The sequence below is a fragment of the Ambystoma mexicanum genome, chromosome 6p (genome assembly GCF_040938575.1).
Source record: "Ambystoma mexicanum isolate Mex_15411 chromosome 6p, UKY_AmexF1_1, whole genome shotgun sequence".
NCBI classification, from domain to species: Eukaryota; Metazoa; Chordata; class Amphibia; order Caudata; family Ambystomatidae; genus Ambystoma; species Ambystoma mexicanum.
This window is the reverse complement of record NC_090935.1, coordinates 1,315,902,642-1,315,922,009: the sequence shown is the minus strand read 5'-3', so window position 1 is coordinate 1,315,922,009 and position 19,368 is coordinate 1,315,902,642. Positions and strand designations below refer to the sequence as shown.

The following is a 19,368-nucleotide window of genomic DNA, read 5'->3' as shown; positions in this document are numbered from 1 at the left end:
CAAAAATATCAGCCTCAGAGTGCTTCATTGCCGATTTCCACCTCCTCCCAGAAACCTCTTTGACTTTGCACCTTAACATACTGATCTGGAGGGAGGAAGGTTCTTGAGGTGTTTGAACGCTTGGGAGGACATTACTACAGATGCCTGAAACCTTCAGGGGGGTTCTTCTGAGTAGTGCCTCCTTTTTGTGCCACCTTCATCAAAGCCAGGTCTCCAGAACTAGCGGTTTAATACCACACATACCCCGACCTGCACATCTTGGGCTTCTCCCTCGGTTACTACCTTCCAGACTCTCCTTTTCATTGGAGCCGTGTTGTACTCTTGCATGTGGAAGGCTGGTCTCACCCCTCCCATCCTCCCCTTGGCAAAGTTACAGAATATCTTGCAGATGTTCAGCTGATTCCAGAACCTGGAGTACTTGCCATCCCTAGCCTTTCTATGTCATCCTGACCTGATGTCTTCCTGGTGCCTCAAGTCTGACTCCGGATGCAGTTCATCCAGTGGTCGTTCAGGTCCTAATTCTCTGGAAACATGGTCGATCAGCTATGGGTCTCCACCCGGGTAGCCCAGAACCTATCGTGGTGCTCTCTGACAGACAAAGGCAGCTTTGACCAGAGGAAATCATTGTGACAGATTCTTCCTTTAAAGTGTGGGGCACCCAAGTCATGAATCTCAGAGAGAGCGGGACTTGGTCCTTGGTAGAATCCAGCCTGCATAGCACCCTTTTGGAGCTGCGAACGATCAGACCTGCTCTCATGGGAAAATGTGTCCTGTTCCTCACAAACAACACAGTTGCCATGTACTACCCCGAAAAGAGTGGGAGTGTGGGGTTGCTGCTGCCCCTTTGCAGGGAAGCAATGTAGCTATGGTTCTGGCAGTTCGACAATCAGATCTTGTTAGCAGTCCATCTAGACCGGAAAGAACACATAGTGGCAACGCTCTTGGCAGACAGAGTTCAGTCTCCCATGAGTGTGAGTTGTGCCAGCAGATTCTTGCAGAAATCTTAAACCTTTGGGGAACCTCACAGGTGGACCTGTTGGCCACCAGCATCTACAGAAAATCATAACAGTTCTGCACCAGGGAGTTCCCCAATTCCAGTCATCCCAGAGTTTAGACCATGATGATCTTGATCGTTCTGGATTGGACGCAGAGGACATGGTATGCAGATCTCCTATAAATGGCCATCAGTACTCCTCAATTTCTCCCGATGAGAGTGGACCCTCTGTCCCAGTTGGGAGGGCATATCATTAATCCAAACCACAATACCCAAAATCTCCATACCTGATCTTCAAAGGCTGAGGTATAAAGATTTGGATGTTTCGATGAAATTGTGGAGGTTGTCCTTGATGCACACATGCCATATACCAAGACCATCTACAACTGCCACTGGAAAAATGTTGTTCCTGGTCCGGAGAATAGGGATCTGTTCCTGATTGCGTTGCCTAAAGTCCTTCACTTCCTTTTGACACTCGAAGCGGTCTGCAAGTTGGGGCAGCAAAAGGTTATTTGTCATCCATCTTGATATTTAAGAAGATGCCTGAACATGGGTCTTATTTTGGGCTCCCCATGGTGGTGCAGTTCCAGGCATTGGTTAATATGTTCCCACTGAGATGGTTCATTGTGCCATCACATGACTTGAATCTAATGCTTACTTTTTCTTATGGCCTCACCTTTTGAGCCCATGCATTCATGTTCCTGAAGCTTTTAACCTTAAAGACCATCTTTCTAGTGGCGATAACATAAACCCGGAGGGTATGTTAGCTGCAGGCCCTTTCGGCTAGGGCATTTTACCGCTCCTTTCAGCAACATTTACTCGGAGGGCCAGGGCGTAATTTCTACCCAAGGTCATTTCTGCATGACATCTTGCTCAGAAAATTCATTTACCTGTATTTTATCCTCCACTTCACTCCTCCAAGGTGTAGGAAAGGCTACACCGGCATGTCCCCAAGAGAGCACCAAATTTCTATAACTCCAGAATGAAAGGACTAAGAAAGGATGATCAGCTCTTTGTGTATGTAGTACCCAAGTAGGGTGCAGCGGTTTGAAACAGATGATATCTAGGTGGATTTGGAAGAGATGATATCTAGGTGGATATCTGTATCCCTGAATACGAAATGGTTGGCTCAGAAGGAGGTACCCGTAGTCTCATTCCACTAGAGGAGTGGCAGCCACTGGCTCTACAAAAAAAAGAGTACCGGTCCTGGACATTTGCCGGAGGCATGTGAGCCTCTGTACATAACTTCTCCAAACATTACTGTCTGGCTTCAATGAATGCTCAGGGGTTCTGTCATTTCATCGATGGGTGAAATTTCGATGGGTTTTTTTTCCGAGTATTTTTTACCAAAAAAACTCATCAAAATTGATTTCTTTTTGGGGGGGTTCCCCCATCCCCTATTCTTCGTTTACCCGACCCCATATATATATGCATTTAACCCCACCTACCCCCTGAACATTTCAATTCGTTTTTTTCGGTAAAATGTACTGGGGGCTAGGGTGGAGAACGAAATTTTGCCCATCGATGAAAGAATGCTATACCTGTTCAGGATTCTCGATTTGGTTGGGTCGTTCTTCAAAGTTACCTTTAGTAAGGGAATGTGCCTTCGTCTCATGCCTCGGGTGTCTGCAGGCTGCTATGGGAGTCTATCTAAAGACAAGGAATCCGTAGGAGGACGCCAAAACAGCCGCCCGTGCCAGAGGGAGGCCCGCAGTCGAGCGGTTACAGTGCGTCGGCGCACCTCCACTCCTGAGGCCCCGCAGGCAGGCAGAGGACCGTGGTCGAGCGGCATGGTGCGTCGGCGCTCCTCTCACGAGAGCGGACCTGTTCTAACAGGGAGGCCCTGTCAGCACCGCGGGCACAGCGGATGACACCCGTTCCTGTCGCACCACGTCGGGTGTGTTGGGGAACCACGAGACAGGCCCAGCAGACCCGCAAGTCGTCGCGGGTGGCTACCCCGCTCCCCCTCCTCCCTGTCCACCCTCCACAGGCCGCGGGAGGCTGCACAGGGAACCAGAGCCCGCCACTGCGCCGCAGAGAGCTTGCGGCTCCCACAAAGCACGTGCTCCACATAGAAGCTACAAGTGCTGCGAGGTCCGAACAGGGCAACACCAAAAGGCCCTACAGAAACAGCAGGGCCCGACCAGGGCACACACGCCATTGCTGACATGTCGGCTCCAGCAAGCCCAACAGCATCCTCATCAGGCAGATCGGGAGCCATGGCGGATGATCCTCAACAGGCGCAAGGCTCAGGTAACACCTCTCAAAACATGCCTATACCTGGTCCATTCGACGTCAGAGACACCTCCAATCTAGGACCGAGATGGGTCATATGGTTAAGGGACTTCAAATTTTAAGCGGGTGCAATTGGCCTAACCGATGATGCAAGGCTGAAAAACACCTTATTCATGACTGTAGGCCCCGCTGTCAGGTACATAGCAGGTGAACTGATGATTGTAGACACTGTTACCTACGGAGAACTTCATGGGAAACTGTCGGAATACTTCGCCCCCACACAAACATTGACTATAAGCGCCACGTATTCCACACCACGAGACAGGAAAAAGGGGAGTCCTGGACAATTTTGTGATGCGCCTACGTATCAAGCTGAAATACTGTGAATTCCACAAATATTCCAACGAGGAAGCTTTGAGATCTCAGGTCATAGCTGGCTGCATATCACAACCATTCAGAAAACAATTGCTCCAAAAGCAAAGGTCCCTCGAGGAAATCCTCGCTCTAGCCAGAATGGAAGCTGCAGTCGAGTTGCACCTGGACAGTCTAGGCAAGATCACCATTCAACACCAGACACCCAACTCAGACACAATCAACAAACTGTACGCCGCTCCTTCACAAAGCGGGAAACACACAGACGCCACGTGCTATCGATGCGGGTACGAATACCCACACGTGGGTGACTGTCCCGCAGTCGGACAGAAGTGCACCGCCTGCGGCAGAATGGACCACTACAGAGCCGTCTGCAAGAATGCACCCGGACCCGGGCCCAGCAGACCGAGACAACTGGAAAGAAGGAGAGGCTCGCGACACAGCCCACCCACCGGAAGAGGACCGAACCCGGAGGAGCGCGTATGCCAGGGAAGACAGGAAGCCAACCAACGGCTCCAGACGATCTCAAAGGAGGAGATTCGTCCGATACATCGAAATGCGATCCCCATCAGGCAGCGAATCCCAGTCATCAGAGGATGATCAACGGAAAAAGGGATACGTGTGGGCGCTCAATAACGCCACGGCCACCCAACACAGTCCCACGCTCACGCTGCAAGTCAACAACACACCACTTTAGTTCCTCATTGATACAGGGGCGACAGTCAACTTCATAAGTGAACAAGCGTACAACTCACTGACCAACCCACCAAAAATCCGAAAGGCGGCAGTGGACATATACCCATACGGAGCCACAACGCCATTACCCTGCAAAGGGACCATCTCCACGTGGTGTGTGCACAAATCACATGCTGCAAAGATTCCCCTACACATCCTGAAGACAGAAGCTAACAGCAGGTGCATCCTCAGCTTTAAGACCGCAGTCAGGATGGGTTTGGTACATATACTGTATCAACTCATGGCCCACAAATATTTCGCCAGACCTGATGCGATAGAACAAACTTTTCCGAATCTGTTCAAAGGACTGGGAAAACTGAAACACAGAAAGGTACAGCTGCACATAAACCCGAACATACCGCCAGTCGCTCAACACTATCGCGGGATACCGGTGAACATACAACACCAAGTTGAGGAAGAAATAGACAAGCTCATCAAACTCAACGTCATTGAACCAGTCTCAGGGCCCACCCCGTGGGTATCCCCTATCGTCCCCGTCCCCAAGAAGTCAACCGACGGATCAATACGCCTGCGTGTAGACATGAGGAGAGCCAATGCTGCAATCGAAAGGGAGAGACATCAGGCACCCCGGATCACCGATATGATCCACCTCCTCCATGGAGCGCAGGTTTTCTCCAAATTGGACCTCACAAAAGGTTATCATCAAATTGAGATTGCACCTGAATCCAGGTACATCACGACCTTCTTCACACACATGGGCCTATTCCAATATAAGAGGCTCAGCTTTGGGATATCCTCTGCAGCCGATATTTTTCAAGAGGAAATACACCGAGTTATTAGGCACGTGCCAAACTGCCTGAACTATTCAGATGATGTCATGGTTTTTGGAAAAACCAAGGAAGAGCACAACCCAGCCCTCCACAGGGCATGCAAAGCATTACAAGCGGCTGGCTTAACACTAAACAAGTCTAAATGCGAATTTGGGAAAAGCTCACTACGGTTCTTCGGTCACATCTTCTCCAGCAAAGGAATGCGGCTGGACCTGGACAAAGTGGCAGCACTCAACTCCGGCAACTGTGGGAGGAACTGGCGGTGGATTTCTTTGGACCCCTGAAAGATGGTACATACGTTCTGGTGTTTAATAGACGAGCACTTAAGATTTCCGGAGGCACAAATCGTTGACAGCACCGCAGCCGCCAGCGTCATCCCAGCACTGGACCACATGTTGTCCGCATACGGGATACCTCGGATCATAAAGTTGGACAACGGAGCACCATTCATGAGTAGGGACTTTGATAACTTTTCGAAATGCATGGGATTCCAGCACCGAAGAATAGCACCCAGATGGCAGCAGGCAAACGGCATGGTCGAGAGATTCATGGCCAACATCAAAAGAACTCTGCAAATAGCGGCCATACTCAATAAACCTTTCGAACAAGCACTTTATCAGTTCCTCAGGGACTATCGACACACATCCCACAGCACGACGGACATATGCCCAGCCAACCTGATGTTCCGAAGACCGATTCAAACGCGACTGCCGGAAGACACTCACGCGGCAGAGGCAACGCCACTTGAACAGGAGGCCAGAGACAAAGGTGACACAGCGAAAGCCAAGATGAAAGAGACAGCGGACTACAAGAGGAAAGCACAGGAGTCAAACATTGAACCCGGAGACCAAGTGTGGATGCGACAACCCAAGCAAAGAAAGGAGGACGCCACGTTTGCAAAAGAACCGCTGACAGTCACCCAGAGAAAAGGGACGATGATCACGACCCAAAGAGCAGATCAATCCTCCGTGACTCGGAATGTATCGTACTTCAAGCCCCGGAGAAGCCACACGGAGAACGTGCAGGACAGAGCAGGATACAGTGACAATGACCAAAGCCGAGGCGCTCCCTATCTAGGAGAGAGTGAGGCCTCGGAGAGTGAGGACAATCTGATGCCACCTGAACAGACAGAGAGGACACCGCGCCACGGTGGCCGGCCACAGAGAAGCCGCATCAAACCCCATAACCTGAAACACATTTTCTGATGGATGGCTTTACCGCGTATTACTCATCAGTCATCACCCTCCTAATTGTCTCCATAGTAATAGTGGTTACGCCTAATATTATTGAGAGGTAGAACTTGAAACATTAAAAAAACGGATTTGTGTCCCAATCGTTTCCTCAGCTGCTGTCCAGGGGTGAGGGGCGAATGAGGTGTAACTAAGGTCACAGGTTGTTGTGTGGCCTGTTTGTAATGTCGTCGTTCTCACTTATGGAGTCGAGGACCCATCCGACGAGGGCCAAAGTGGAGGTATATGGGAGGCGCTCTTCTGGGTGAAAAATGTTGCTCCAGCGAGTGTACATCTAAAACGAGGAATCCCTAGGATTCAGGAAGAATATCACCCAGGAAAGATGATTTATTCCTTTCAGATTTTTCTTAGCACCCTCTTGACTTTTACCCTACCCTTTTTTAAACATTAGTGGGCTTTTTATTGACAGTTAGTGCGTTCGTTTTCATTGCAGGATTAAAACAGCCATGAAATAACTGCTGTGGAAAACCTGTGCATGTTTTTTTTGCTGGTGTCTGTCAATTTGATTGTATAATTCTACTCTTACACTGTGGATCCTCCCATCTTCATAGTCTACCCTACTATACTCCAGCTGTTGTTGTTAAGTTGTGAAGTGCGCCAGTATTAAGCGTGTATGTTACTTAACCCAAAGGAACACGTATCTTTTAAATGAAAGTGTGTGTGTGTGTGTGTGTGTGTGTAAAGCAACTTAATTTACTAAGATGGTGCTCTCTTGTTTTATTTAGACTGCAACTAATGAGATCTGCAAACAGTCGATGACCATAAAGTGCCTTAAAAATGAGATCCAGGAAAGAGAAGAACGCATTCGAGAGCTCCAGGAAAAGTATGTTAGTTGATGCACCGCTTTCCGTTTTTTCTTGTGTTTGGCTCCACCCAGCGGCCCATTTTGTATCGTTCATAAGAACTTTTTAAGAGGAAATGTTCCATCCTAGTATTACATTGAAAGGTGGGGCTTTTGTTGAGTTTATATTTTTCACGATGTGTTTAACTATGAAAGCTTTACACGTTTGCCGATGAAGTACATTTGCATTCATCCTTTATTTAAAGCGCATAATTACATCAGAGCTTTAGAAAGTCGTCCTTGTCCTTGAAGTAGCTCATAATTAATACCATCCTGCTGAGAAAATGAATCTTGTAAATACAGTAATTCTCTGCCCAGAGGCTTATAGGTCCACTTGCCTTAACTGGATTAAGCTTTGCATCTTGTATTTCAGTTCATCCAGGGTCTTTTTTTTAAATATTATTTAACTTCATTGTTTCAATGCTTACATTTGAACAGTGCAACTCGGCACTACAGACAAGACAAACAACTCTGTTTCAGTGAGCCTCAACATACGGGTGCATAACCATATTTTACAAAGAGTATTGCCATGTTGTTAAAATGTTGTTCCTTTCTCTCTCAGTATGTATTATTTTGTTAATGAATTTGGACGCCGACAAAATGGCAATCGATACCTTACATCTTTTCGTAGTCCTTTTCCGTTTTTGTATTGTCACTTGTGTTTAAAGATGCCTGCAAGAGTATGTGTTTTTTTTTCATCCAGCAGAAGAAGAATAAAAGGAATAGTTTACCTGGCCACAGGTGATGCGCTGCAAGGCGGGACAGCGTCCTTGCCGTAGGAGTGAGACTTCGAAGGAAGAAATCGTAAAATAGCAGCCTCACTAGAAAGGCAGGCAGCCACTAAAATGGATCTTTCCCAAGTAATTGTAGAGATGAAACCTGTGTTTTAAAGTAACATTTGAAAATATGATATGTATGGAATATACTGTGTTCGTGCGAGTTTCCCCTGAGAAGTCAATATCCCCTCTGGATTATAGACCTTGTTCAATATTCATGTAATTTTTCTTCAAAAAGGCTGTTATTGGTTTTACAACTTGCTCATTAATTGGCTTGCTTTTTTAAATTTGTAATAAATTGTTTATTGGTTAAATCAAAATACTGAACATTAACAATTCATGCAATCTAAAATATTGCCTTCAATTTTCAAATCTACATAAACCATACAACATAAGACATATGGTAAAACACCTAAGACGAATAAAATGCAGAACACTTATAAACGAGAAATTATAAACAAAATAATATAAATTATACGTTTTCTTGGACATTATACAACACGGCTCACCTTAAAATAAGAGAAACCAACACTGGCAAGTAACAAGACCCTGGGATAATTCCATAAAACCCATACTCTTACCTCCCGTCCCCTTTCCTCCATACTGTATGGGCGTCTGAGGGACGGAAGAGGGAACCTTTTTCACTCAAAAAAATGTTCTTCCCGTTTAAATTTAGAGGCGCGCAGCGGCACGGCCCTGGGAGCATGCGCTCGCTTGACTCCGCCCACCGGTGCCACTCCTCAGTCCTCTTTTCTGTGTCGATGGGAATGTGCCGAATTCACCAGCGCTCCTGGGTTTGGCTCCGGCCATGTAATACCACACGCTCTTCCACACGCTCTTCCACACGCTCTTCCACACGCTCTTCCACGGATATTCTTCTATCTTAGTCTTTTTCTTTTCAATTAGGTACTTGGTCCTCCGACGCCACGCTCCTCCCCGGTGCCTGTCGACTTCAGCAGGTGTCCAGCCTGCGAGGGGCTCTTCTCTACATCCGACCCCATGCCCTCTGCCTCCGTTGCCTTGGCTCCGACCACAGCTGGGAAGGTTGTTCTGTGTGCAACGCACTGACTCCACGTACACTGAAAAACAGACTAGTTAGGTGGAGGGAGCTCTTCCAGAAGTCACCTCCGGAGGACCTAAAAGACTTTGTCAAACATCGTTCGAGGCCGATGGAAATGCCTCTATTTATCATCGCACCCCTTAAAGTAAAGTGGACTCCTTCCCAAAGAAGCGCCCAACCGGGAGGAACCTTTACTGGGGCTAGTCCAGCTACCGGCCTCACGCACGAGGTATTTCTGGATCCTTCCGGTGTCACTGCTGAGGGACCGTAAGGTTCTTTTACTGGGGTTACTCCTGAGGGGCAACATGTCCGAGGGGGCGCTTTCACAAAGCACTACCGGCAGCTCTGCCGAGGGCAATATGTCTTCCAGGTCACGGCCTGAGGTATGGGATAGGCCTTATGTTCCAACACCAAGCGTCTTGGGCAAGGCTGGTTCCAAAGAGCCAGGCACTCCTACTTTGGCACGTGGCACGACAAAATGCCTGCTGGACCAGACAAACTGGCCGCTCATCCGATACCTTCTCTGGCAGATCGGGTGCCTCCCACAGTACAGCTGGATCTGCAGCAGCCACCGGCTCCGGTCCCCACACCACAGCCGACAGCGCCCAGCACTCCTCTACCAGTCCTGGACCCTCTGAGCGCTCTGGTGGACACTGACGAGGAGTAGGACCCAGACACGCCATCTTCAGCCAGGGCCTTCCCATGAATGCCTTGCAGGTTTGGCAGAATATTTGGGCCTTCCTCAGCCCAATGTAGAGCAGCCTGAGGAAGGGGGTCTTGGCAAAAGTCCTCACCCTAAGACCCCCTACCAAATCGGGGATCCCGATGCAGGAAAACATAGTTGCCCTGCCCTGGCCAAGAAGGGGTGGCTGAAGCCGCACTCGGCCCAACCTGTCAATTAGCGCCTCAACGCCAAGTATAGGCAGCTGGAGGCGGATACACACTTGCTTTTGGCGCATCCCCAACCGCACTGTTCTGAGATCGCTGCTGCGTCTCTCTATTCCAAGCCTCAGTTGTCCTTGGCCACCTTGTCCTCGACGCTGCTAGGCAAGGAGGAGAAGATCTTGGAGCCGTATGGAAAAAAGCTGTACTCCTAGGCCTCCTTGCCCCTGTATCAACCCAACGCGGATGCCATGCTGGCAGTCGTTAACCAAAGGCTGTGGCGGGAAATTGCAGACTTCCTCCCAGAATTTCTGGCACAGGAGCAAAGCGCGCTTCAAGGCGGGCCTAGGAGAAGCCAAGCTGGTAGCGCAGGACATCATGGAGTCCACTGTGGCCCACATCGATAGCTCTTGCCGGGCCATCTGCATCGCCACGGTCATGAAAAGGACGGCCTGGCTCTGGGCTACTAAGTATAATCCCGATGTCCAGGAACGCATATTGGACCTTCCATTCAAGGGTAGTGACCTCTTGCACTCCACCACGGATGAGGAATTAGATTAAAAGAATAGCTCGCAAATCGCAAAGTCTTTATCTATTCTTACGAAGACCACGCCCAAGGCCTACACTCCGACAAGGGGCGGGCATTTGGCGGGTTCCGGGGCTTCCAAGAACGAAGGTCCAGGCAACCTGACCGTTCCTCGAGTCAGCCCCGGAGGAAACAACAAAAGGGGGAGGGCGGCAAGGGTTTTTTCCAATCCCCTCCTCTGCAACAGTCTCAGAGGGAAAAAAGGCATGACATGCCCCTTCAGGTCCACGTGTCTCCGGTGGGGGGCAGGCTTGCCTTTCACGTGCAATTCTGGCACCAGAATTTTTCAGACCCCTGGATCCTCTCCATAGTCTCCACGGGGTACCACCTACTGGTACCTCCCTCTCCACCCTCCTCCTCTCCCACGGATTGGGACAACAACTCTGCTGGCGGCGATCCGGTCGCTCATCGAGAGCCAGGCAGTGGAAGAAGTCCCAGCCTCCCAGCAAGGATTGGGCTTTTATTCCAGGATTTTTGCCATACAGAAGAACAACCAGGCTGGCCTGAGAGTTGTGTTGGACCTTTCCACCCTCAATCTCTACCTCCCTCTGCAAAAATTCAAGATGGTTAAGCCAGCTCTTATTGCGGAAACACTGGACAAGAGGAGACTGTATGTGCCCCCTGGATCTAAAGGACGCTTATCTACATGTCCCGATTTGGCAGCCGCATCATTCCTTACTGCGCTTCAGGATCATAGGTTGCCATTTCCAATACAAGGTGCTACCCTTTGGCCTCAACTGGGCGCCCAGGTTATTTACCAGGTTAATGAATGCAGTAGCAGCCCTCCTCAGGGCCCAAAGCCACCACATCTACCCATACCTGGACAACTCGCTTGCCTGGGCCACCTCTCCAGAAGCAGTTCACCATACCGCCTCTGCACTGATGAAAATGCTCCATGACCTGGGGTTCACTATCAATCTCAAGTCTCAGCTGCAGCCCACGCAGAGCCTAACCTTCTTGGGCCACATCTGGGACAGAAGCTATGTGAGAGTCTTTCCCTCGGAGGACAAGATTGCGTCCATTTAGAGTGCCACAGCTCATTTCCTCTCCAGGCCAGTGACCTCAGTCTGGTGGTACCAACACCTATTGGGTCTTATGGCAGCAGTCCTGTTGGCCATACCCCACACAAGAATCAGGATGAGGAGATTACAGCTGCACTTCGCAGCCTCATGGAATCAGGAGAAGGGCTCCCAAGAGGAGCCAGTCAACATTCCTCCCTTTCTCCACTCGGACCTCCAGTGGTGGTCCACAGACTACAATCTGCGTCAGGGCAAGCCCTTCTGTCAGCCGGCCCCTCGAGTCACAGTTACTACAGACTCTTGCCTAGAGGGCTGGGGAGTCACCCTGGACAACCACAGGGTCCATGAAGTCTGAACCCGGCAGGAACAGGTGTCCCACATCAATTGGCTGGAATTGAAGGCCATATGGCTGGCACTCAAGGCCTTTCTTCTCCTTATTGAAGGCAAGACAGTTCTTATCCAGACAGACAACTCCACCAGCATGTACTATGTCAACAAGCCGGGGAGTGCCCGATCCCCTCCGCCGTGCAACCTAGCAGTCAGCATGTGGGAATGGGCTCTGGAGAACAACATGGCGGTCCACCTCCGGGGGGAATCCAACCTGGATGCAGACAGGCTCAGCACACTCGGGGCAGTCAATTATGAGTGGCAATTGAATGACCTGGTACTGAAGAAGATCTTCCTCGGGTGGGGGCATCCCCAGGTGGATCTGTTTGCCTCCCGGGACAACAGGAAATGCCAGCAGTTCACCTCCTGGCAGGGGAGGGCGTCGGCTCCCTGGGCGACTCCATTCCAGATACAATGGAACGACATGACGGCATACACCTTCCTGCACACAACCCTGGTCCACAGGGTGATCTGCAAGATAAAGGAATCCTGGCACCTCAGCATCATTTTGATAGCTCCTTGCTGGCCGGCAAGACTGTGGTTCTCTGAGCTGCTCAGCCTATCGGACAGACCATCCATTCACCTTCCACTGGGCCCTGCCCCTCTCCTGGCACAGAAGGGGGGCAGGGTACTCCACCCACCTTCTCATAAACTAGCCCTCACAGCGTTGTTCCTGAGCGGGTCACGGTGAAACACTTGAGCCTATCCCAGGCTAACCTAGAGATCATCCATTAGAAGCAAGACTACCAGGAGCCAGTATAAGAGTAAATGGTCTCGATTCTGTCATTGGGCCGACTGCAGGGAGATCGACCCTCTTAAGTGCAACTTGGATGACGTGCTCTCCTTTTCGGCACACCTTGCCCACGCCAGCGTACAGGTGGATACATGCCGCACCTATCTGGCAGCCATAGGGGCTTACAGGAATTCAGAGGAGGGCCTCTTCTCTATCTCCACCTCAGTGGTCAAGCAACATCTGGCGGGCTTCCACATGCTTTACCTGCCTATAAAGAAACCATGCCCGTTGTGGGACCTTAATGTTGTATTGGCGCCTTGGCGCACAACCGCTTTGAGCCAATGGCGTCCATGGACATCAGGCTGGTCACCATAAAGACAGCTCTGCTCGTGGGCCTCACCTCTGCTCGCGGAGTCAGCGAGATCCAGGCTCTGGTGGCTTCAGAGCCCTACACCACCTTTCAAAAGGACACAGTCGTCCTGCGAACGCACCCTGCATTCCTCCCCAAGGTGATGTCCTGATTCCATCTAAACGAGGAAATAGTCTTACCCACTTTCTTCGCCGACCCCAAGGATGAGCCTCAGAGGGTCTTGCACCGTCTGGATGACAGATGCACGCTGAAATACTACCTGGACAGGACCAAGGACTTCCGCAAGTCGGATGCCTTGCTTGTCACTTTCGTTGCGGCAAGGCCCGGTTATCAAGCCTCCGAGGTCTCCATAGCAAGATGTATGGTCGCGGCCATCAGGGAGGCCTCTGAGGGGCAGCACAAACCAGTGCCGGCTAACTTACATGCCCATGCGGTCCGAGCCAAGGCCACGCCATCACGTTCAAATGGCATGTGCCATGGCAGGTCATCAGCAGGCGGCTACCTGGGCTACCCCTTCGGCTTTCTGCAAGCACTACTGTTTGGACGCCGCCTCTGGGTCAGAGGCAGCTTTCAGACAGGTGGTTCTAAGAAACCTGTTTTCTTAAGGTGGGTCTCCTCTCCACCCTGGGGCAACATTCATTTGTAATCGCCCATAGAGTATGGAGGAAAGGGGACGGGAAGTAAGAGTAATTAATAGTTACTCACCGTAGTGACTAACGTACTCTTAGTCCATAGTCCCCTTTCCTCCATACGTCCCACCATCCTCTCCCCTAATGATACTGGTGTCATCAGGCAATGCTGAATATTGTCAATGCGTCTATGGGGACTGAGGAGTGGCACTTGTGGGTGGAGCCAGGCGAGCGCATGCTCCCAGGGCCGTGCCCCCAAATTTAAAGGGGAATAAGATTTTAATGGTGAAAAAGGTTCCATTTCCCATCCCTCGTTAGGGACGCACATACAGTATGGAGGAAAGGGGACTATGGACTAAGAGTACGTTAGTCACAACGGTGGTGTAACTATTAATTTATCAATAAATTCAGTTCAAAAGTTCATGTGCAGTCCTAGTCACAATGTAAAATTATGCAAATTTAATTTCCTTCATATTGTTACATTAAAATTGCTTTTAATAAACTGTATTTTGAGTATATATAGAGTGGGTGAACTAGATGAAAACTATTTTAAAAGTTTACCACTGCTATAGCGGTTGATGTGGGATACCCTCTTAAACATTTCATCCAAAACAAATCTCAATCAATATCATCTCCTTGGCCATAGAAGATTACGACTCACCAGGTAAAAATCAGACAATAAATCGACTGCTGCAAAAAGAATCGCCTCATATTTTTCCCCAAACTAAATCTTGGCTACATTTTATTATAAGGCCATTCAGATTGGTTCCATGGGCCTTCCTGAACCTAGTTAGAGTTTTTTTTTTATTTTGCCTGCCTTTATCACCCAATCTTCCAGATGTTGTAGCATTAGTGCTGCAAAGATGTTACTGTTGGCATCTAATATTGTGGTTGGGCGGTAATTCTTAGGGTCTGATTTGATTCCTCTTTTAAAATGGGAATTATATATTATATCTGCCAGATAGTTGGAAATCAGCCTTTTAGCATATCATCAAAAAGAAATGTCAATACCTTTACCCAATTCCACTGGAAGCTATTTTGGCAGGTGGTTGGGACCTGGAGCTCAAGAATTACTTGCTTTGACGATATAATTATATATATCCTCTAAGTCAAAAATAAGAAGTCTTTCAGTGCACAGTGTAGCCACGGGTGTAATGCTCACCTGATTCCCGCAGAGGCGCCGGTCTTGACTGGGTGAATGCTGTATCTTCAAAGGTGATGTGTAACACACGGTTGGCTCTTTGGGCTGGACCTCTGTGCACTGTATGTCTGACTCGAAGAGTAAGATGTCTTAGGTAAGTGAACGCCGAGTTCTCCATCTGCCTCGGGGCAGGGTGCCGTAACCAGTTTCTTCACTGGATAAGGGTGCAGGCCTCTTGACCTCAGAGAACTGCTGTCCATCGTTAACTGCACGAACGGTAAGTTCTGGGCACTTCAAATGTCTTAAAAGTCTTTTGTAATGATATCTCTTGTTTTGCAGGGTTCCGGCGATGGCGGATGGCGGGCTGATGAGAGTTGAGGATCGAACCCGCGTGAGGAATAGAAGCGCCTGGAAGCACATAAGTAAGCGCTTGTAGCCTGCTTCACTATGCGCACTAACTGTCCCTTTTATCTTGCAGGTACAAGTTCGGAGCTTTAGAGAAGCTGAAGGGTGCTGGAATACCCACTGGATTCGGCGTGGGAAGGAGTAATGGCACGTGAGTAATAAAGTTGCCCAATGTCTTTAAACGCACCTTCTTTTGTCTTTCAGATGCGGGATGCAGCGCCGAAGGCCTCCGGAGCGTGCGAAGAGCTGGTAAGCTTTTGTCTTTCAGATGCCAGAATGCAGTGCGAAGACCTCCGGAGCATGCGAAGAGTAGGTAAGCCTTTGTCTTTCAGATGCCGGAATGCAGCGCGAGGCGTTGGTGACAGCCGATGGACAAGGTAAGAGATGCGCTGCCACTGAAGACCGTAGTGCTAACCTGTTCTTTCTTTGTCTTTACAGGTGCTGCTGAAGACTGGATTCCAGGATGGTAAGCCTTTGTTCCCTTAGGCCCAGGATCAGAAGCAGAAGACACGATGAGCGTTCTGCTGCAGAGAATGCATAATAACGCAAAGCAAGATTCATCCATCGGGTGTGGTTTAAATAGCCTCCTGTAGTGCTTAGGTGTCTCCTTCCACAGCCACGCCTAGGTAAGAAAAGAGTTCCTGCTTTCCAGAAGAGTTCCAGTGTTCTGAACCTAGGGAGTGGCTCCTGCCCCACCCAACAGGAAAAGTAGTCCCAAACAGAAGAGGATCAGGGGTTCAACTGGCAGGTAAGTAAGCAGCATGGTCTGCTGCAGGTAAGTCCACCCAAGCATTATGAGCTTGGGTGGACTGGGCATCTTTATGAGCCTGGTGCCACTGGTGCCAGGACAGGGTCCAAAAGGTCCCAATTGGGACTGGCTGGCACTCGGAACCGGGGTTATGGGTCTGCTTCCAAGGGAGTCGGGCAAGTCCTGATCTTTTGGAAGCAGAGATCATGACAGCGGGCCAGAATTCTCAGTATGAAGTGATCCAATTTCTATAAAAAGAGACTATAAATGTCACACCCAATCAGCTTCCTCTTTGGTGTTGATAACAGATTCCACTTGCCCTTTCCTTACTCAGTTGTGTGAGAAACCTGAGGATATTCTCACTCCTACCCCCCTTGGATCCTCTGCGCAGGTGGCCAAGGGAAGGCCATCGCTCTTGGATCCTGACCCTGGGAGTGGAAAAGCGAGGCAGGATCACCTGGGTGGATGGTCCTTAAGGATTGGGAGTGGGGGACCCTTTGGCCGAGACATGATAGCCCCCTTTTTCTGTTGATGACACACCTAACCCTCTCCCAACCTTTAGGGGCTATTATAAGCCAGCTCCCCTAATTTTCCCCCACGTGAAATTTGACAGTACTGGAACTAGGAAGAGATGACTTGGAGTTATGCACACCAACATGCAATTACCCCACTTTGGTACACAAATGAGGAAGAGAGCCTCAGAGGAGTACTGTTGCCAAGACCTGGCATTTCTTACTAATAAGCCTAACTATAGTCAGGCATTTAAGAGAAAGGACTCACTCCTGCAACCCTTTTCTCTCAAGCCAGGTGTATAAAAGGGGTGTGGACAGGAAGGTGAGGGGTGAGAGACGAGAAGCTGATGGGAGCCGTGTTGAGCCACTTTGCAGCTGAAGAAGCGGTATTACCCAAATTGTTCGTTTACAATTGTTCGAATGAACAATTGACCGAATTTAAAGGGTCACAATTGACATTTTCACAATTGACCGTATATATATATATATATATATATGTATAAAATATATATCAGTTTGGTAATATATATATATATGGGTTTTGTGGGGTTTGGCGTTGGGTGGGGGGTTGTGGGGGGTTTCCCCACACATATATGTTACAATTGACCTTCACAATTCGGTCAATTGTGAAAAGGTCAATTGTAATTCGAACAGTTGTAAAACAAACAATTTGTATACAACCGAAGAAGCACACTGAAGGCTGAAGCAGCGTAGGGTCTCGGCGCGTGTGAAGTGGGGCAGAGGCGAGGCGAAGGAAGGAGACCAGACGTGGGGTCGTCCATTCCATCAAATGATTGCTCGTTCTCCCGTGACGCTGCAAGAGCGCAAGAGAAAAAGCCCCTGGAAGGAAGCCACCAAGTTTGTGTCCATGGCGATATGGAAAAGGACTTCAAAGTGAGCCAGTGAGTTTCTCAGGTAGAGAAACCGGTATAACTGTAACCGCGAGGCTCATAAAGTGAATTGCTGTTGGTAGATGAGAGCAGAGACTGATACAATGTATCGGAGTAGTCGTGTGCCTTGTTAAAGGAACAAGTATGTTTTTGAAAGTCTCAGAATGTTACAAATCCGTCCTTTTGAACCAATAAACGTGTTGTTGAAGTGTTTGCATACTCTAGAAGGAATGTTATGGAAAGTCTGTAACCAAGGAATGAAAGTAAAACACGTAAAGTGTGTGAACTTTGAATTGAGGGAAAGCGAATGCATATTGAATACGGAACTAAAAGGAAATCTTAAGGTAAACCAATGCATATTGAATACCGTACTTAATGGAAATTTAACGTTGAAGCAAACCAGTAAACATTGAATACTGAATGCATGTGGCACAACGAATGTACTCAAATCTTGAATCTTAATATAATTAAGCATCATAGGACTGAATTAAACTCTGAACTGCAACTGAATAATACTGAATGATTGTTGTACGATGAATGAATCCAAACTTTGAAGCTGAATACATTAAAGGCTGAAGGAAACCCAAACAGTGAACCTTAATAAGTGAATACAGTATGACAAAGCTACTGTTTGAAAAGGGGATTTTGACACATCGTGGCAGAGCCACGAGGCGGCTAAGGAGAAACCAGAGGAGTTCAAGAGCACGCCCTAAACCCAGAAACCAACAAAGGAAACCAGGTAAAGGTGACTTGGTGCACAAGAACAAGTACCAAGGAACCTGTGTTAAACATTGAAGTTTTGGGAAAGGGAACCCTGAGACTCGGCATGTATTGTTCTGGGATCGGTGTCTCAAGACCCCCTTTTATTTGGATTGTGTTATTTGAAACTTGGGGAAGGGAACCCTATGATTGGTTCTAAGATATATTGCCTTGATCTGGAGAAAGGTAAACCTCAAGACTCTTTTTCATGGAACTTTCTTGTGCTTTTTGAAGGGAAGAAGAAAGAAAGCTGTGAGCTGGAAGAAGCTCGGAACTTTGAGTATAGTTAAACACTTTCTTTTGACTACTTTGACATCTCTACACTTTTGTCTGTTATAGTTGTCAGGACAAGAATAGGTTTTGGGCACAGGCAGACTACTAAGTTGAACTCTTTGACTTAGACGTTCCTTAGTTTCATTCAGGCAGGGAAATACCACCTTAGCATAGGGAAAGTTAGGTCTTCAACCATCCTGACATTTAAGTTAATAAATATTGTTTGTTTGACCTTTAAATCTGTTGTCTGTGTCTTGCTTCATGATGCCTTCACAGTTGACAATTCTCCTTAAGTTTGTTATATCTTTAGTTCTTAGGCAAAGCCAACATTGCTTCTGCATCTACTTGTAATAAACTAGCATTGTGCTTTCTAACCCAATTTGTAAATGTCTGCTTCACCTTCTTTATACTCAAATTCTTCTCAATCTCAGTTGTATTGTTTCCCTTAATAAACCTGATCTTTCCTCAAAGATAAATCAGAATTATAAATACAGGTCTTTCTGAATGATTTTGTTACCTTACTCTTCCCAATTGTATCTCCTCCCAAAATGTCCTCCAATGTGTCAGAGAAAAAAAGGTTGAAGTTATCTATTGTCAGCGTTATCAACTTCCACTCGTAACTGGTAGTCCTCATACTTTGGGCTATTTCCCCATTAACTCGAGAGAGAGAGACGTTCTTGTCATTCCACAAGATTTGATTCCTCGTCAGGTCAAGCCCATAAATATTGGAAGAACAACTCTGGTTAAGTTCAAATAGGCCATGCAACATGCTATGATAACATCAGTTGGGCGCACTATATTCAGGATGTTACTTTTTTTAAAAAGAAAATCTTGACTAAAATATAGTCTAACGTTGAGGAGGAAGTCCCTCTATGACAAGTGGAGCGGCTGAGAAAATCATCTTCTGTGGCTCCATTGCATTTTTTATCAAACCTATATTTCTTAGACCGTTTTGCCACTTGACACTATAACTAGCTTTT

At 48.2% G+C, this 19,368-nt stretch overlaps 1 protein-coding gene across 2 annotated transcripts in view; it reads left to right on the top strand.

Annotated features, from left to right (window-relative positions):
• Positions 1 to 19,368, top strand: part of CNTLN (centlein) — a 2,346,865-nt gene that overhangs the window by 1,941,296 nt on the left and 386,201 nt on the right. For both annotated transcript variants that reach the window (XM_069625978.1, XM_069625977.1), the window contains exon 21: positions 7,103 to 7,200. In XM_069625978.1, the coding sequence (XP_069482079.1) occupies positions 7,103 to 7,200 (98 nt within the window). The remainder of the gene's footprint in view (positions 1 to 7,102; positions 7,201 to 19,368) is intronic.